This window comes from Podarcis melisellensis (assembly GCF_964234715.1).
Source record: "Podarcis melisellensis genome assembly, chromosome: 3".
NCBI classification, from domain to species: domain Eukaryota; kingdom Metazoa; phylum Chordata; class Lepidosauria; order Squamata; family Lacertidae; genus Podarcis; species Podarcis melisellensis.
Window position 1 is genome coordinate 66222171 of NC_138530.1, and position 21260 is coordinate 66243430.

At 40.2% G+C, this 21260-nt stretch overlaps 1 protein-coding gene across 1 annotated transcript in view; it reads left to right on the plus strand.

The window, feature by feature from the left end:
- Window positions 1–21260, plus strand: part of TRDN (triadin) — a 167925-nt gene that overhangs the window by 20401 nt on the left and 126264 nt on the right. The window contains exons 2-6 of the mRNA XM_081904766.1: window positions 950–1153; window positions 5919–5972; window positions 8399–8536; window positions 10943–10972; window positions 13826–13855. Coding sequence (XP_081760892.1) covers window positions 950–1153; window positions 5919–5972; window positions 8399–8536; window positions 10943–10972; window positions 13826–13855 — 456 coding nt within the window. The remainder of the gene's footprint in view (window positions 1–949; window positions 1154–5918; window positions 5973–8398; window positions 8537–10942; window positions 10973–13825; window positions 13856–21260) is intronic.

A 21260-nucleotide genomic window follows, 5' to 3' on the forward strand; every position in this document is an offset into this window, starting at 1 on the left:
TCAATGAGTTGTTGTGAAGATACAAGTGTGTAATGCAGTCCACAATACACTGAGCTCCTTAGGGAAAAGGCAGGGTCCAATTTTTAAAAAGTCAAAAATAAAGTTGATGTGTAGCCTTCATTTCGCATTATTTCACTTGCACCATGAACATTTTATGACTTTTTTGGGGGGAATCAAACTCTGTTGAGGATTTTAGTTAAATACAAGGGTCAAGGGGCAATTGAGACATCTTCACCATGTTAAATTTATTTTCTGTGGAAGTAATGTGATGGAACACAGCAGCTGTGTCAGCGTGTTATAAGAATTCAGTTATCTTTGCACTTGCGTACATAATAGCATGCTGTTAGATTGCCCATTTGTAAGTTAAATACTTACTGCTTCTGATCAGTGCTTAATTTCTTAAACTATAGTAGAATCTGGAGAAATGCCAGGACTTGAAAGGTGTCAGGCAATCATGCCCTACAGCTTATGAACCCTAGACTTCAGGCAGTGGCTCTATTTTTTATATAGTTATTTCTTTTCCTGACAGTGTGTGTAGGGCTTTGTCATGGCCTTTGGCTTGTACAATAAGACTTATTTTGGTTTAATTTGAACCCTAGCCCCAATATTCCTAAATGTGGAGACTACAGCAGATGTTGTTAATTTGTGGCAAGACAGAGAACATGTGTTCATGCTCAAAAGCCTTCGACCTGTTCTGGAACTGAAGGCAGTTTCCAGAACTAAGCCATGGTGATCCAGTCCTTCAAACAAGCTCTGCTATAGATATATGCAATTTGAATTTTCTTCTCATGATTCCATCGACAGCTTTGTTATTGTTGAGCTCTGAGAGCAAAATCTCATTTTTTTATTGTGCCTTAAATTCTACATATGTATAAATGTTTCCTTAATGCTGGGAGGTGCAACCGTCAAGACTTGTGCATTTATATCATCTCTTTTACCTTTTTCTTAGGACCTGTGTCCACCACTACAGTGATAGACAACAAGAATGGAACAGTCCCCATGCCACATGTGAAAGTGTCCAAGAAAGTTTCAGAAGACTTTGCCACCACATTCAGCTCACCAGCAGCATGGCTACTTGTCGCTGCACTCATTGTTACCTGGTCAGCTGTGGCCATTGTCATGTTCGACTTGGTAGATTACAAAACCCTGGCAGGTGAGACTCGTATATCTTACAAAATGTAAGGTAATCACTTTCAAAGTAGATACAGTTTGTAAGGTCCTTCTGAGAACCACTAAATGACTGCTATTTCCAAGCTAAGTGTGGGAGTGAACAATTGAAAATAGTATATTGTCTAATTTTAAAAGATTCAGTACAGTCAGCTGGTATTTATATCCAGAGGTTGCCATTATATTGACATCACGAATGTTATTTTAGGCCTGCAAATGTAGATGATTAGTGGTTAACATGGTGTCCTGGGGAAAGTGGGAGGTACAAGCTTTCCCCTAGAATATTCCCATCAGTTTATTGTACAATACTGTAGATGTTAGCTTCTGCATTCCCAGTGATGGGGTACTACAGTGTCAGGCAGGACAAAGAGATAAGAAATAAGTTATAAACAGTCTAGAGCAGAAAACATTATGCTAAATATGTTTCTCATAGGTTGTTTCAAAGAATTTGTGTATGTGTGTATGTACACACACACACACATATGTGCTGATTTATTTTTCTTTGTGAGATGATGTCAGCAGATTATTCCCTTAAATGTTAATCGGATCAAACCCTCTGATTTTCTGAGGGGTTTTTCAAATGTAGAAGGTTTGTGTTCCTCATGTACTTAAATGGAATTCAATAAGCAAGATATGGGATAGCTCTAATGGTCTACTCAATTTAACAGGTTCATATAAGATACACTGGTCTTCTTTTAAATACCATTAATGATGTAAGTCTTTCAAAATATTAATTAGGTGAAACACTGTATATTCATTTCAGGCAGGCAGGCAAGCAAGCTCTACTAAAATGCTTCTGAGTACTCACTCTATTGAAATGCTTTAAATATCTTTCATGTCTGACAGAAATTAGTCTAAAAGGATTCACACATACAATAGCTTGCCATTATTAGGGAATTAGATTGTATCTAATAAATAAATCTGTCTGCATAAAGTACCCTCATTTGTACAGTTATTTTAATTGCACTCAATATACTGATATCTTCACATATAATTGAAAAAAATCAATTATTAAACAAATCTTTGCAATCCATCCAAAGCCAGTTAAAATATGACTCTTCTAATTATTTAACAATCACAGAAATGAACTGAAGACCAAGGTTTAATCCACTGTGCTCTCATTAAAATTAGAAAATTAAGCAAAATAATTTGCACAGACCAATCTGTTAGTCATTTACATGCTTCTATGTGAGAACTCATTAGGGCTGTGCTGAACTATTGTGAATTTCTAGATTTGTTTTGAAATTTGCATACTCATCAAGGGATGACCTTTCTTCAAACAGCTAAACAAATAACACCCAAGTCAAAAGTCATGGCCGAAGAACAAGATGGAAGGAGGGGGGAGGTTCTGCCAAGTCTGCCATAGTAGATAGGAAGCTGCTGCCAGCAATGCTCCCGTTGGTGGAGAGATAGATCTCCCCTCAGCCAGATAGACTGGAGTACCAGAGGCTTTGCATTCATGGGATCAAAACCCCCACAAATCCCACACAGGGCCCTCAAATTTGCCTTCCCAACTTAGCAGTTCTTCAGATGCAATGATGGCTCTGCCATTCAGGTTGTCTCTAGCCTCTCATGAAGATTGTTTTGTAAGCTTCACCCAACTGAATGATATCCATTGTGTAAGACACTTGTCCCCCCCCCCACATCCTGCCATGGCCATGTGACTTCAGGTATGGCTGGATATGGAGCTTGCATCAGATTCCCCATAGCCAGAAAAAGGACTTTCTTCTAGCTCTAGCTCAGTCAGGTTGGCAGCTTCTCCAGCCACTGTCAGGCCAGGATTGTACAGATCCCTTCATCCAAAAGTTTGGGAACATCTATGAGCTGTGGTGGGCTAAATCAAGCCTGCACATTTCTCTAATTTCTCATTATAAATCAGATTTTAGGGGCTTTTGTTTCCAGGACTAGAAAGAGAAACAGAGAAAAGTATATTGGGAGGTGGCAGAAGCTTTTTAAAAAGCTTTGTATTAATACGATATAAATGGAGAATTCAGGCAAACTGTTTGACACATATGAGGTGCATTCTTGAATGGAACAAAACTGACTAGACTTGCATCGAGTGGTGATGTGGTAGAATCTAAAACAAAATTGCTTTGTGACAAAATGCAAAATAGCAATATAAAATGCTCAGGTTGAGATCTTCTTATGGATTTTGAGCAACGCGTGTGTTGTACTTCAAACTATGAGGCCCCAGTGTGTGGCTCTACCAGTTCATTACCAGTTCATTAACTAAAAACATCTAAGATTTTATTTTAAAATAATTTGAGCAGCAATCCTAACCATACCAACTAGGGCAGGAAAAGCCAGTGTTTTGCCCTCAAGATGTTTTGACTACAGCGCCCATCAGTCTCGGCTAACATAGCCAATGGTCAGGGATAATGGGAGTTGTAATCCACAGTGTCTGGCGGTTATCATTTGGGCTACCTGTGGACTACGCCCACTAAATGCAGTGGTGTTTAATTCCAGGTAAACCTGCTTAAGATTGTGCTACTTAGGAAGAAAAAGTGAGACAAATAATTCAGAGTTGGAGAAGTGTATTTTGTGTGGCTGTTTCCTTTGGGAATATACAATCATTTTTGGTGTCACGTTTTGGACCAAACCGCAGTCCTTGCAGCAACAGTGATGGAACACCACAGACAAAGAAACAGATTAATCCAATTTGGATATAATAAGCATGAGAACTAGTTTTCAAATCCATCTGGGGTTTCATGAGATTCAGCATTGCTTAATCCTCACAGCAATTTCTAGAAGATAAAGAAAACCTTTGCCCATATTGAATGTGTTTATCAAAGAAAATCAAAACAAATTCCCAACTTTCTTGCAGCAAATGGGCAGCACAAGCTCTCTAAAGGCATAATTTTGAATTTTGCCTGATATGGCTCAAATACTATGTTAAACTTGCATTTGACTTGACTTACTGGCAATTAATTGAGGGGGGGGGTAGGTATCTACTTCTTTAAAAAAAATATATGAAGAAGTCTGATTTAAATTCAGAAAGAAAGAAAGTAATGGAACTTCTGGCAGATCTAATTCTGACTAAGACTAGACATGGATAGCTTGGTTAGTTAGAGTTTAGTACTGATAATGCCAAAGTTGCAGGTTAAATCCCATTATGGGACAACTGCATATTCCTGCATTACAGGGGGTTTGTTTTTAAAGCGACTCTTTGTTGATTCTGCAGGCATTGTGAACTTTGTGGTGTGACTCTCAAATGCATTTTGAAAGTGAATTTGTCTATTTGCATTTGTTTCAGCCCTAATCTAGTATCGATAATTGGAGGTGGCAAAGGGACAGATAAAACTTGCTTATATGCTGGACCATCCAGCTATTTTGACAATTAAGAATCTTTCAGGTGCTGGAACTTCAGGTGGAATGATTCTCTTCCTTGGTTCTTTGCCTATTTTCCAAGGTGGCTGGATCTCATGTGGAATGCAGAACTAGCCAGCCTTGAGAATCAGGCAAATAAACTTTTATCCACAAAGCCCTGCATAGACCTGCATCTGCAGATCCAGCTATATAACCTTTCATCTTATCTTATTTCATCATATTTTATTTTATTGTATATAACAAAGTTTATATGCAGCTTAATTGTAACAAAACCTCTAAGCATTTTACAAGAACTGTAAAATGGTCAATTAAAACACTTTAAATTGACATTAATCATTTAGATAATTTTTAAAAAAATTTAAGCTTTTAAAATTAACAGTAAAAGAGATTAAAATGCATCAGCATCTATGTGTCTGGATAGACTTGCCTCAACAAAAATGTTTTAAGCATGTACTAGAAAGAGTACAGCAAAAGTGTTTGCCTAATGTCAGTAGGCACAGAGATCCAAAGTGTAGCTGCTGCCATACTAAAATAATAATTTCTTACAACTGTGCACAGAGTATCATGGGGCACCTGTAGTAGTGCCAGGTCCACAGACTGAAGCTGTCAAGTAGACACATAGTGCACAAGGCAACCTTGGAAGTCAACTGGTCCCAAGCTGTTAAGGACTTTGTATAGCCTTATATTATGTAATATTTCATTCCATAGGAAAATTTGGAAGCATTGCCCTGGCCCAAATCCAGAGGTTGGTCTTCTGGTGAAATGTGCAAATATTGTGGAAGATGTTTCCATTGGTCTTCACTTATAACATGTAACAACTCCAATTACCTTGCAACTGAAGTGAAATATGACCCTGCTTTCCTACATGTAACAGGCCCTGTTTCTCAATTCCCCATTTCTTCAGTGTATCTTCAAAATTGACCTGGAATATTCTGTAGATTGGAAGGGTAGCATTCACCAGGAAAATTTAGGGGATAGATAAAATGGCATATATAAAATGTATGTAGCCTTACCCTGGGATTTCCCAGTGTACCTACAGATACCATCCTTGCTGCCCAAAAAACTCCTTTTGATTTTTAGGTTTTTTCCCCTCCCTCTGGGCAGCTGGGATCATTTCAAAGTGAAGCACTGGTCCCTATCCCCTATCACATTCATTTCCTTTAATGCCTTTGGGCCCCATAGGCATGCTTGGGATATAAAGATGGTAGATGGCACCAGGCAGACACTTTGCTTTGCAGTGTCCCTGGATGCCCATAAGGATAATAACAAGTGAGCCCCTCATCCCCACTGCTCAGTAATCCTGGGGGGGTTGGGAAGGCAGTAGAAGGACTGGGTAGTGGGAAGCCAACGGGGGAGGGGCTTGGGAAGGCAGGTTTAACTTTTCCTCTTCTTACTCTTACTTCATGTGTATTTTGTTCTCGTAGGAATACATCAACTTGATATTGACAAAGATGTGGGGAAAGCTGAGATCCCTAGAGGCAAGGAACCCATTTTTTATTTTTTTTCCACGTTTCAAACATATCTGTCATGCTCTTTGATCGTATTGAGTTGCACAACTGCTGCAAAGGGTTTTTGTTTTTGTTTTTTCCAAATTACAGGACATATATAGACACTCCATAATAAACCTGCAGTATACATTGTTGAGAACTAAATGCTCTGAGGTAAAATGAGTAAAACCGACACAAGTGCCGATCCACAAAGCAGTTAAGGAAGACCGGGAGGGAGATTTAAGACTTAAATATTAAGCCAATGTAGTCGGATTGAAGAGAATGGAGCTATTAGGACTGGGTCACACATCCATTTATTTATATTTGATAACTGTAAAATTAAGTAGGGGCTTGCATGCATGAATGAACCATAGCAAGTCAAGCAGCACAAAGCAAACTTTCATAGCACTTCAAACACAATGCTTGTAAATGGAGTCAATTTGCACACTCAGTGGGAAGTCGTCGTGGAGAGAAAACAAATGTTATGTGTACATTTGCGAATTGGCATTAAATCACATTAAATACTTCAGCTTAAGTACACTGTAACTGAGCTCTGAGAATGGTTGAAAAAATACAGCTCAAATGCTGAACCGAAGACACCTGGGAATCACATGTAAGCTGCTCTCAGTTCCTTGGGGTAAAGGGTGGTATAAATATGATTAATAGATAGGGTTTATTTGCACATAAATGCCATCTTCTTCGTCTTTTAAAAAAGAAAAGTCGTTTTAATGCCTTTGAAAACTACGTAGGGCCACTGGTCATGCTTGCTGGGGCTGATGGGAGTTGTAGTTCAGCAACAGCGTGGGGGGGGGGCAAAGGTTCCCCACACCTGACACAGTGTGTTGACAATCTCTGCATTCTATCAAAGGTGATGTGTGTGTAGAACTGGGCAGGCTTTTGTGTGTGTGTTTTCTTGTTGGATGAAGTACCATATACACAAAGGTGTGCTATGCACATGGTTTCTGGAGTTGAATCATAGCTATTGAGATCATTTGCAAATGAAGCCTGACACTGGACTTGGAATTAGTGTGTCAGGTTTGCAACATCAGATACCTATCTTAGAAGGGGTTGGGACTGGCTCGCCTCGCATTCCATCAGCCATTTGTTGGGCAGCAAGAAGCCAATTTATTACTGTGCACCCATATCAAACACTGTTCTTAAAACATTATTAAATTCATTATGCCATATTTTATTAGAGTACTTGTATGTCATTATTTCTTTCTTTCTTTCTTTCTATCATCTATCATCTTTCTATCTATTATCTATATCTATCATCTATCTATCTACTTCTTCTTCCAGCATTTTATTTTAACCTTCATTTTCTACCTCTTTCTACCTCCCCTGGGAAGGAACCAGGGGAGGAGCCTTAGAGAGCGGAGGAAAGGTGTGGACCTTCAGTCCTCGCAACTTCTTCATTGGGGCAAGACCTCCTGGCAAGAGTTGCTGAGACTATTTGGCCTGAGCTGTGATTTGTTCCCTTGAATAAAGAGTTAACTTCACTGGCCTTGGGTGATTTATTGTTTTATTGATGACCTACGAACCTGGACACCCAGGATTATATATGCATGTATGTATGTATGTATGTATGTACATACGTATATCTCACACATCATTCCTAGCGCTATTCCCCTTTTGTTTACCACAGTTCTGCCTTCCAGTTGTATCACAGCTGACTTACAATTCTCTTAATCAGATTTTATTTTTCATTATACTTTATTTTTCATTCCATATGTTTTATACAGTATTGTACAAATAATGGAAGCATAACAATGGTTTATTCCAGTCTATGCTAGATACATAGACAGGCTGCCTCTAGGCCAAAGCTTTGGTTCTCTGAAGAAGTGCAAATAGAATCCATGTGGCATTTTAATAAACAGCAAATTGGTTCGGGTTGTATCCATCTGTGGAATGGGAAGCAAGAAAGTTTGTTTCCTGGAAGACTGAAGAAGAATATCTGTTAGAAGTTGACCTGCGATGGCAGAATCACTAATTCAGCAACAAGCCAATTGGCTTTATACTAACGTAACTTCTGATCTTAGCTACCCTGAGGTTATAGGAACTGAGCTGAGGCAGTAAAGTCGTCGTATGGTAACTAGATTATTTGTTAGGGCACTTCACTTTTTAAAGATACTCTTCCTGATCCAAAACAGGGTCTGTGGTAATAGGTAGGCAACAATCTGCCTGTGTATTTAGCATATCTGGCCAGGGGCAAATTATTGGTGCCCTTAAATATGCTCACATTTTTGTGGATCACATCTGTTGTCTACAAAAGAAAAGGCACCCACACATTTAGGATTGCTTCATCAAAGTCAACTTTTTAGAGAATTCAACTTTTTTTAATCGAAAGGCTATCAATCAGTCAGTCAAATTAATGTGTTTTATTTCCCAAACTTCTCTTATTTATATTTTGCATTCAGGGCAATCTGTAAACAAGCTCACCACTGATCCACTGAGACTTGTACATGGTGCAGTGGAAGATACAACAGACTGGGTGTATGGCTTTCTTTCATTATTGACCGACCTCATATTTGAAGATGAAGATGAGAGTGAAAGAGGTATTCTTTAACCAGATGCTTTCAAGTGATTGGTTTTATACAGCTGCATTCTTATCCTGCCGTCCAGTAGGGTCAAGAAAAATAGATAGCTAAGAGGCAAGAATTCATCAAGTGACCACTATAGCCTGACAGCTGACCTCTCATTTGAACAGCTCTTGTATGGTATTTAATACTCCAGTTATGGAAAGGAGGCCAGAATTACAATGTTGCCGTTATTTTTACTTAAAACTCTAGTTGTGCTAGATTATACAAAAACTGGAAAAGTACAATGCAAGCATACAGCCAAAGAATTAACTTCAAGGAACAGTAGCAACTATTCCCAAGGCTCTCTACTTAATTTTGTATACCCTTTGAGCAATGAATGGGCATTAGAATTCAAAGACCAACCTCGTATTTGATATTGAGTAGTAGTTGGCATTGTGGCTGGAACTGACAATAGCGGTTGAGTTCTAATGTGCTACCTGTGGTCTAGGCAATAAAAACACTGGCTGGAATCCAGGGAAACTGCACAACTAACTCTGCAAGCCCAAAGAGGCTTTTGATTATTTTGTTGCAATGTGACAGGGGCTACTTAAACAGAAGAAGTAAAAAGCTGATATCTGTTGTCTCCTGTGCAACTCTAATGGAACTCCTTAGCACATAACTAGCACTTTTTAAAACCTTTTGTTAATTTCACTTCAAAAACTCCTGCAATGCAGGTACGCATAGCCAGCAACTTGGGCATCTGTAGGCATGTGTTTCTGTTGCTTTAGGATTGTAATTAAAGTGCATTACCCCTGACTGCAGTCTACTGTGACACTCTGTTAATGGAACATCAAACGATAATCAGTTTTGTAGTGAATAGGTACTTGGGTCACAAGTGACGTATGTAATGCCTATTATTCAGTCAGTAGAACATAAGATTCTTAATCTCAGGGTCATGGGTTTGAGCTCCACATTGGGCAAAAGATTCCTGCATTGCAGGGGGTTGGACTAGATGAGCCTTATGGGTCCTTCCAACTCTACAATTCTGTGATTCTAGTCATTACTGTCATACCTGGGGACGCAAACGGGATCCGAATGTAAGATGCGACTGCGCGGGTCGCTTTTCACCACTTCTACGCATGCGCATAACATCATTTTGAGCATTTGTGCATGCGTGAGTGGTGAAACCACTAAAGTAATGCTCTCTGTTACTTCCAGGTTGCCGTGGAGCGCAACTCGAACGTGCTCAACCCAAAGCACATTCAACTCGATGTATGACTGTATTGTTTTGTAGCTTCAGAAAGCACTCTTCAAAAGAAATACAATTAAAACCCAGCTGGAATTAAAAAATGGGTTCCTCCAAATAAGATTAATCAGTTTGAAATAGTACCCAGTTTTTCCCACCACAAAGCTCTTAAATAAGAATTACATGTGGAATACTAACCAGCAGGTCTTGCTGACACTAGACCCTATTCTGTGGTGTACTTCTGCAGTTCCTCAGTATAATCCTTGGCAAACTTGAAATAGAATTTTTAATTTTTTAGTTTTGAATGCATCAACAATAGGCTTTTGGGGCTCTGCTCTAATCTCAGAAACTGCTTCTGGGGAAAAGCATACTATGTATAAATCATGAAATAAACACAAAGGTATTGTTTGCAAAGGTATTGCAAACATACTTGCAAAGGGAAACGTGAACATTATAGAAAGCCTGTCATAATTTATCAAAACCAAGACAGCTCAGAACAATAACTTCAGGGCTACTTTTATGACTTTAAGAACTTCACATTATGAACCACTCCACCTAGAAAATCTGGATTGGGAGATTAACTTTATCAAGCCCTGAATCTGAAAGAGATCCTATACCTTTTAAGAGTTAGCATGGAATACATTTTTATTTTATTTTTAGTTTTGTTCTACATTCTAAAAAGGATGGTCTGTTTGGATTTCGGTAATTCTAAATTTAGGAGGAAATATGTGATGACTCAATACACGATGACTAGTTCTTGCAGTTTCACATTTCAAGTTATCAAGGCATCAAAGTTCTCTTTGGGATCCAAAAATGTAGGGAATTTTGCAGTCCCTTCACCCCACCTGAGTTTGGGGAGTGGTACCTTTGGGGGAGCACAAAGAGTGCAACTGGAATAGGAAATTGTGGGAGGCAGTTCCAGTGTATATGACCCACATGTATCTTGACCCACATGGGTATAATGTTCAAACTCCCATTAAGCATGAGCCAAAAAAAGCTACAAACTCCCTGATCTACATATGAAAATAGAAGCATCAGAATAAAAATCTCTCAGTCTTTCTATTTTCATTGTCCAACTCATAATGCTTGAGTGCATTTAAATATGAAGATAACCCAGATGGAGTTATATATATATTTATTGCTAATATATGATTATGCTGCTATTCATCTGGTTATTCTTTTCTCTTTTGGTTTAGGTGAAGTGGCACCTTCCTTGAAAATAAAAGGTTGGTTTTGCTCATCTTTATAAAAGGTCACATGCTTTGTTTGATTAGATGGGTATTAGGCAGGAACAATGCAGCTGTATGCTGCCAGTGCTTATTGCTAATTACATACATCTTTCTACTAATTGAGCATCCTCTCTGTAGATTAAAATCATTTGCATGGCATGCTGGATAGTTTGTTCCTGTGCTGTACACACGGAGTATCAAGCTGGACTGCTGAATGTGAGTGTCAAAGGGATACTGCTTAATGGAGACAATACATGCGCACAAGCTACTAAGCTCCAAAGGGTTTGCAACTTGAGTTCATTTTCAGAGCATCCTATGCAATGCTAACCTGCAATAACAACACCTGAATTAGACTGCTCTGTTTGTTTGTTTTTTCTGGCAGAGTTCCCATATCTTTAGCAGCCTGGCATTTATTAATTCAAGAGCAGATTCCCTCCACCCCCTTCAGTGTATTAGGAAAAAGCATATTGGATTCTGCCTATTTTCCAGCTGTTATAGGCAATAAGTCCCAAAGAAGCAGGAAAAAATGAGAGATTGTTTCCCTAAGTCCCTTGAACAAATACACAGACTGACAAGCAAAAGAGCATGGCAGAAATACTTGGGAACTCATTGCTCAAGTAGTCAGGACTTGTTATCTTAACAGAACAGAGGGGAGACTAGAATGAAATGAAAACAAACCCACATTTTGATTTGGGAAAGTGTGCCCTTAAAGGTTCCTGATCCGTTTTCAATCAGATTGAACAGCCTCCTATTGGCACCAAAAGCCTTGGTCCCTGATATTACAGGACACCTTAATGAGTGCTGAAGAGGGACAATTTAAATGGTATAGAAATTAGCACAAAAATGTCCCTGTGCTATCGTTCAAAGCTTATACCTGGCCTTGAGACAACGCAATATACCAGTGTTCTTCAACCTTGGGTTCCTAGATGTAGTTGGACTGGAGCTCCTACCACCCCTGACTACTGGCTAAGCTGGCTGGGGATTACGTGAGTTGCAGTAAAAGACAGGGGGATCCAAGATTGAAGAACACAATACAATATACAGTGGTACCTCAGGTTAAGAACTTAATTCATCTGTAGGTCCGTTCTTAACCTGAAACTATTCTTAACCTGAAGCACCACTTTAGCTAAAGGGGCCTCCTGCTGCCACCACACCGCTGGAGCACAATTTCTGTTCTCATCTTGAAGCAAAGTTCTTAACCCAAGGTACTATTTCTGGGTTAGCGGAGTCTGTAACCTGAAGCGTATGTAACCCAAGGTACCACTGTACTGAGCAGGGATGGAAAGGAAACATGGTTGCCAGAATCAACAGAGGACACGCCTTCTGCTCCTCTTGTTGTTATACAGAAGGAAAATAAGTAGTATCAAGTATAGTTTGCTGTATATTTGAATTTTGAATATACATACCACATTTTTTTTAGCTGAATGTCAGCAAAGAAATAAACTGTGGGCTTGATCCAGAACTCTGCCCATGCTCTACTGGAAAAAAAGGCGGGAGGAATATTCACTAATTCCCCTCTTTCCCCTGCAGCCCACTGGATCCTCAAAACAAACAAACAAAACTCTTGTGGGGGGTTGGGAGACCATCAAAAACAGCAGGAGCCTCTGCTGGATCTCAGTCCTTCTTCTGTGAATGGAAGGCGAGTCTGGATCTAACCCTATAACACATCGTATAACATAACAAGTGTCACTTCTCCTGAAGTACTATGACAGGAAAATATCAGCTTCCTGAAGATCTCCCTCCTACACAACTATTTAAGGCACAGAAGAGGAGTAATGTAATATATTGAATCTGTTGAGCTAAGAGGAAGTGAGAATGAGGTAGGAAGAATCAGCCAACAAAGCGTGTTCTCCTTCATGGAGAGCACGTGTTGCGGTGGGAGCTGCCAGGACACTCCAAAGTTGGGGGCGGGCTAACTGATCGTTGGCCACTGATGCGATTGGGGCTTCCCTTGTTGTTGGGAAGAAATTAATGTTGCCATTTATTGATTGACAGCCAGAAATGCTAAAACTCCTTGCACGAGGCTTGGGCTTCCTCTTTTCGCCCGTGCAGCGGATTGAGAATTCAAGTTCAAGTGACACGTGAGAGTGTAGCAGAGCTAGGGTGGCTCAGCTCCTGCCATCATGAAAACTTCAGTCAGGAGAGCTGTGATCACAAGGGGAGCAATTCTGATTTCTGCATCCCCCACCCAGACCCATGTAGAGCTGAGATAGGTGGATAGGGCCTTCATTTACAGCAGGGGCAGTGGTGAACCTGTGCCCTGCCCCCAAGTGTTGCTGGACTACAATTCCCATCCTTGACCACTGCCCATGCTGGCAGGGGCTGATGGGAGTATGAGTTCAACAACAGCTGGAGGGACACAGGTTTCCCATCCTTGTTCTATTGTCTGGCCAACTCCTAATACATTATTGTATATTTTTCTGTGCCCAGGTATCCGTTCCTATCTCACTATCTCAGAGATACTAATACTAAAGCAGTGCTTAATGGTAAAAGAGAAAGCATTGGCAATTAGTACCCTGACTGTACCCTGACTGTACATAAGAAGATCCGCTCTAGGTGAAACCAAAGGCTCATCCTGTCTAGCATCCTGATCTCACAGTAGCCAACCAAATGCCTGTGGAGAACATGAGAGCAATAGCCATCTCCTGCTTGTGTTTCTCAGCATAGTGTCTCACATACAAAAGGTAGCCACTAATGCATAACCTCATCCTCTATCCATACAGAAGTGGATCCAATATAACTTACTTTTACATGAACAGCTTATGACTGGAACACAGAAGAACAGTTTATTGAAATATACCTAAACTGCAAACTAACCTTACTTTATGTTTTTTCTCTCTCTCTTTTTAGAAGGAATCCAACCACCGGTCAAAAAGAAAGGTAAGAAAATTTGAAAGCTAGTTTAGTTTCATCTTCTACTATAAAATTTCAGATGTTCAAAAATGAGAGGATCTATTTTCCAGCCTTATCCCTGCTGAACTGCTTCACTGCCATGGGCAAGAGAGCTACCTTCAGAAAGATAAGAATGGTAGAGTGGATATAACATATCTGGATAACATGTGAGATTTTGCCTGAGAGAGAACTGTTAAAACTGTTAGGAGCCGAGTTAAAGGGCAGTTGTGACATCATCAACCAGTATATCCATTTTTGCATGACCAAGCATTCTAAACAGCAATTGCTAAATTGGCCTATTCTGCAAATTTCAAAATGGCTATAAGATATTTAATTTGGCCTATCAGGTGGCAAGGGCAGTAAAAGGGGGGCGGGAAGTGATAAGCTGCAGGATGTAGAGGCCAAAAAAAATGGGCAAGGAGGCAAAGCCAAATTTTGATGGGCTACCTCTAACCCAGCTACAGTTCATCTCTATGCTTATATTTGAATATACATTGGTGGCTGACTTCAGACGGAAAGGCCACAGCTGAAATAGAAGTGGAGGTTATAATGTTTAGGAAATAAATGATGTTAGAAAGAACTAGATATAGAACTAGATAAAGTTATGGCCACATGCAGGCTTTGTCTACTGCTTAAAAGCTTGTTACAGTCACTAGTTATTTATTGTAATTTCTTTTAAATATTGCAGTGTTCTAATACCTATTGTATCAGCCTGCCTAACTTCCTAGGTACTAAGTCTCACTCAGCTCAGTGGGAATTGCTTCTGGGTAAACATGCATAGATAGGGCTGTGCTATGAATAAGGAGATGCCATTTAGACTCTGACACTGCTGTCCCAAAGTAAAAATAAATATTGACCAAAGACCTTTTTAAAAATTAAGTGCTATGGATTCATGAAATCCATTATCCATTGGAATCCATTACCCCATTACCATTACTCTTTGAAATCATTAAGATGTAAATGCATGAAGAATGGCAGTCAGTTCCACCAAATATTAAGGTATCACACCCACCCCACCCCTGCCCACAGCTATAATAATAACATTTCCACATATTGTGACACATCAAAATGCTTGGAGGTGAATCTGGAGCTTCCTGCTTGAGCAACATATCAATTTCAATAAAAAAGAACATCAAGACCAGATAACTTTTTTCCAGTGGGTGTTCTGTATTTCCAACTTTTTTCATTTCCATAAACCAAAAAACCTAGGCAAAGGCCTGGAAATTAAATCTTTCCCAAAACAAGTTGTTGTTTAGTCGTGTCCTACTCTTTGTGACCCCATGGACCAGAGCATGCCAGGCACTCCTGTCTTCCACTGCCTCCTGCAGTTTGGTCAAACTCATGCTGGTAGCTTCAAGAACACTGTCCAACCATCTCGTCCTCTGTCGTCCCCTTCTCCTTGTGCCCTCAATCTTTCCCAACATCAGGGTCTTTTCCAGGGAGTCTTCTCTTCTCATGAGGTGGCCAAAGTACTGGAGCCTCAGCTTCAGGATCTGTCCTTCCAGTGAGCACCCAGGGCTGATTTCCTTAAGAATGGATAGGTTTGATCTTCTTGCAGTCCATGGGACTCTTGAGAGTCTCCTCCAGCACCATAATTCAAAAGCATCAATTATTTGGTGACCAGCCTTCTTTATGGTCCAGCTCTCACTTCCATACATCCAAAACAAGTAACAAATGTAATTCCTGGAGATGGTTAATGTCCGCAGATAGCCCTATCCTTGTGGGTCTTTGGACCAAATTGTTGTTGTTGATGATGATGATGATAGCCCTCTCCCTAGCTTTTGATCTTCTTAGTAAAGAATGCTAACACCGGTACTTGTAACATCAGAATACTGCCATTTCATAGTAGTGTAATCTGGAGATTTGTGGGTTTGCAAGTGAATTTGCAATGTGTGCTGAATCCTGCAATGGGATGCAGAGCAGGGTGGTGGGGCATAGGGAGGATCAGGGGATTTGTAATGTACTGGGATATGCAGTACCAGTTAATCTCTTGAGAATCTGCTTTCTTGCTTAGAGAAGAGTTGGGGAATCCCAGACCTAGAGGTTGAATGTGGTTTGCCAATCCTCTCTACCTGGCCTGTTCTGCTACCCTTCTTGTTAGATCTGTTCTGTGTCCTCCTCTAGTGATTTTACCTGGCTAGAATGTGTCCTGTGATAATACCCATTGCTTGCCTGGATGGAGGATGGAAAGCGCTGTGTGTCTGGCCACACCCACTTTTGCCATCCAGGAGGCTGCCCAAGAAGAAATATGTCTCTCGAGTTCCCCACTCCTGAATTAGAGTCACACCTCTGATCTGTTGCTCTGTGAAAAAGTGTCTTTCTCTGTGTGTAAGGCAGGAGATGTTAAATAAAATTAATATGCCATTAAGACTACTGAGAATGCTTTGCTTTCATAACAAAATCTAATGTTATACGGCCTCTGCACTGTCCCCGGGCCTATGTGTCACACACCTGTAAATGTTAACACCTTGTTGACATTCTGCTGTCCCCTTTCTGGCCACCTGATTAGGACTGAAAATTCTTATTCTCCTTTCACTTCAACAATCTTTAAATAATATTCAGGGGTGGCAGTAACATTTTGGTAATGTTCATGTTTATGGAAATTGTTTAACCAGCCAACAAAAAACACCAATCCTTATCTAAATCCAAAATCCCTCTTTCAAACTGCAGAGCCACTTAAAATACAAGCACTAGAATAGCACAACGCTCTCCTGAAACCTGTGGGGTTTTATAGAGTTTGCCAGTATGGCTGATGTTGGCACCATTTGGGTAATTAGTTATTCCATTCACTCGTCTCTAAAGAATATCCCAATTTGCATATTTAGTGCTTTCAGAGTTTAGCTGATTTTCTCTTTATATCTCCATATGGCACTGTGCTTCTTTTTGTATGTGAATTGCTTTTACTGTGGACTGCAATGGGGGCTTGCTGCCTCTTAACTACTACTCACCGGAAGGCAATTTTGTGAATCTTCCTGCAAAGCACTTTGTGTTAAAATATACACATTTTTATTTTGGAAGACTGCAGGACTGCATGACTGTTTTTGTAGTGCATAACTGTGCATGGGGAAGCTTCCTGAAATCAGTGGCCACCTTTCAGGCATCAGGAAAAACACACACAAAATGAATGTCCTTCATAAATGAATCCAGCATGGATCCATCCGTACCATAGCAGCACATCTAGAGTAAAGGACCACACCTGAGCAAAGAAATTATCATGTTCAGTCAAAGAAAACAGTATGCTTAATTAAAACAGGAGGTGTAGCTTAAATTCCTGTTCTGTGTTTGCACCCTAGGCAAAAAGAAGGCAACATTCTGAGATTATGTTATGCAGAAATATTAGATGGGAATTTAAGGAAGGTACAGGGAAGAGAGATATAGCTTCTGGTGTGAGAATAGAAAGGAAACAGAAGAGCAAAAGGCTTTTACATTGTGTGGAAGCTCTACTATAATGTGGAAAACATCATGAAAATGGAATAAACTGCCCTGTGAATGCAGCCTTGGTAGCAGTCCGCATGGAAGGGTGGTGGTGTTTACCTGACCTTCTGCCACCAGCATCGCTGTACTGGGAGGGAAACAGGGAGGGATGAGGTGGCAGGGAGGTTGGTGCAGTGGCAGGGAGGTTGGTGCACCAGCAGAGCCAATCCAGTACTACTGCTGGTGCACCATGCTGACCTCCTTAATGTTTGACCCTTTCCCTTGTTGATAAGTATCCAATGGCAGTGACAGGTCAGGAAAACACCACCACCCTTCCACACTGACTGCTACTACTGGTGAGACTAATTGCCACTACAGCCCAGTATTGTCAGCTCCAGTTGAAACATTTGTTTTATGTCACCGCATGATTAGGCTAGCTCTGAATTAACATTATTGCCACTATAGTAGCATACATGAATAAGTTTTTATACAGTTTAGGTAGTTCGGTCCCTACAATTCCCAAAATAAAAGCTTCTGGGTTTTTTGCAAACAGTATTTTAAACATCCTTTTCATTTCATTATGTATCATTTCCCAGTAAGCTTTAACCTCACTTCAAGACCACCACATATGATAAAAAGAACCTTCTTTCTCTTTACATTTCCTACACTTATTTGATTTAGATTTATACATTTTTGCCAATTTGTTTGGTGTTGGATACCATCGGTATATCATTTTCATATAATTTTCTCTTAGATCATAACATGCTGTAAATTTTATATCCATATTCCACAATCCTTCCCATGCTTCCCTGTCTGTATTATGACCAATATCTATTGCCCAGAGTATCATTGAGGGTTTTACTTGCTCATCCTTTGTCTCCCATTCCAATAATATTTTATGCATTTTAGACAACACTTTTACATTACATTCCAACAGGTCTCTCTCCAGTTGTGATATTTGTTCCCCTTTGGGGGATCAAAAGTACTTTCATGCAGTTCTCCCATTTTTGCCTTATTGCCCAACAAAGAAATAATCAAAACTATTATCTCTCAAATCAAAACACCTGCTGCTGTGGAGAAGAAGGGATGTGTTTGACTTGCTGGTACTAATATTTTCATCACTGAGGGCTTCAATAGAGCTACACCCCAGTGGGGAAATCGCTTAAAATTCTCAGCAGTAAAGCCTTAATCCATGATAAATCTGTATTGCTCTCTTCCTGAAAACAAAATAGACTTGTATTTGAATGCATCATAAAGTCAGACTATTTCAACTATCTCGTTGGTAAACACAGAGCTGCTGGGTTTTCTAAGACCTGAAAGTGGTTGTTTGCTTCTCAGTGGATCCAAGTAAAGTAATTCGGGGAGGGAAGGATGTACTGTATAAAGGTTCCAGGACTGCAATGGAAATATTTTAGAACAGTTAAGATTCTCAGCCATAGTATTTTTGTTTACTGTGGTACACAGAGCAAACAGCTTGATCTTAGCACACTACGTCCCGCACAGCAGTAAGAAGGCATATACTGATCACAAACTCTAATCATCTGCATGTAAAGCTAAAGGTAATGGACCCCTGGACGGTTAAGTCCAGTCAAAGGTGGAGCTCATCTCGCTTTCCCATCATGTCAGTGGGATCTTGTGGAAAGTCAAATGGCCTGATAGTGAACACAAGGAACCAATCAATCATACTGAGTCACATGGAGGAGTGTAGCTTGTAGTGGGGACTCTGGATTAGCTGCATGTCAAGTGACCTTTCAAATATCTAGTGTGGCTTTGGGCTTGCCGTTTGGAAGGTCAGCAGTTCGTATCCCTGCGACAGGGTAAGCTCCCATTGTTCGGTCCCAGCTCCTGCCAACCTAGCAGTCAGAAAGCACATCAAAGTGCAAGTAGATAAATAGGTACCGCTGCGGCGGGATGGTAAACAGTGTTTCCGTGCACTGCTCTGGTTTCGCCAGAAGCAGCTTAGTCATGCTGGCCACATGACCTGGAAGAATTCTCTGCGGAAGCAGCTCCCTCGGCCAGTAAAGCAAGATGAGTGCCACAACCCCAAAGTCGTTTGCGACTGGATTTAACTGTCAGGGGTCCTTTACCTTTTTTTTTTTTTACCAATAACTTATCTGCTTTTTGAATTCCTGTATTGAAATTGCATTGTGTGTTTCTACAGGAAGTTGAGGTGCTCTGTTATGGTTTAAGAGGATAGCTCAGAGTCATAAAAGACATTTGCATGAATATTTCGTGAATACAAAACTACCCACTGTACATCACATTTGAGGGGCTTCTTTTATATAGCTATTGGATATATACCCAATGCCTGAGCCAAATTCCTCCTACATTTTAATGGCCATTTTAATCCAGATCATCGTCTGATTGGGTTATTTTAGTGCACCTTTATTTAGTCACTACCTAGGCGAGGGTGGCACTGTGACTGGGACCACAAAATTAACCCTGCTAACCTACACAAATATACTTTGTCTTTGTTTTTAGCTATGGTATTTCTCTGTTTCTTTTTGCCACCACCATTCTTCCACCCATTCTTTCTCAATCTCATCCTTTAGTTTTCTTCATCTTCTAAAGACATGCTTATTCATCCTCTAGATGCTCCATGTTTTTCATGTGCCCAGTCAACATGCATGTTCACATGCCCTCTATCTCCTGCTCTTTGCTTGCTCTGAATCTAGAATGTACATTGGCTGATTGCCAATGCATTTTTCATACAGAAGTCAGCAGAAGTTGACTTTTTATGCCAAGTACACAAGTGTTGCATTGCAGCTTGTGTTCATTCACTATCCATTTGTTAAACACCCCGAAGATGTTGAAAAGACTAAACTGGAAGGCCGAGGGGACAAGAACAGTGATGGCAACAAAGGTGGTTCAGAAGGCAGCAAAATGTCTACAGGACAGGCGAATGGGGTCTTAGATGTCAGAAGGCAAAATCTGATATCCTTTTCTAATTTGAATGCTTGGTAGACATCAGTATGGGGCAGTTAGCATCCTGAATTGACAGAAAATAGGACTTCAAAGCAGCAAGCCAGCATAGAGATAAACCCTTGTTAATCTGTGGTTAAAACTACAAAAAGATCAAGCTAATTAGATTGCTAAAGATGTTATTTCCCACTCACTGAGCCCAACACTTTTGCAGTCAGAGGAGAGGAACAATGGTTAGCTAAAATTATTCTGATCACTGTTTGCCAAACTACTTCTATAATATAGGTTTTTTTCTTTCTGCCTTTTCCTATATTGGTATATGTGTTTGACATGAAGGAATCAAGACAGACATATTGCTGTCAGAACTCACCCCCAAATGCTCAAATATGAGCTTTAAAATCAAATAGTTCATGTTATATTGGTGCAGGAGCTGGTCAATGTAAGATTATATTTCATCATTTGAAATCAAACTCTAATCTTCCAGGATTTTGTATTGAAAAACTGGAATAATCCAAGCAATATTTGTGCTTTTGAGTTCCATTGATCTCAGTGGGAGAGTTATTAATTAACTGATTGAATGCCTGAATTTGCATGCTGCCCTATAGCCATAGATCTCAGGTGCTTTTAAGTAGTTGAAATTCTACTGTCGCATGGAGGAACTTTACTGCAGCTCAGTTCATGCAACACAGTGAAACATAATTAATGGTTTACCATGAATGCACCAAGCTGGGAAGAAGCAAACCATGGATTGTATCTAATTCTGCCCATCTGTGAGCAGAACAAACTTCTTGTGCAACAGAAGTTCACCTTCCTCCCCTTCTGCCCCCTGCATCCACCACATGCCCTTAAAAGCTGTTCTGGAGGATTGGGTGGCACTCTGGAGAAGATCTGGTGGCACATGGGGTCTACAGGGGGAAGGAGAAAAATGTATGGTTTTGTTGCACAAGTGGAAGTTTGCCCGTGCAATTTTGGATCCTAGATTATGTTCATATTACAACTGAAGCTGAGATCATGTTTGGTTTGAGTCCAACAAATCACGATCAGAAAGCTAAAAAAA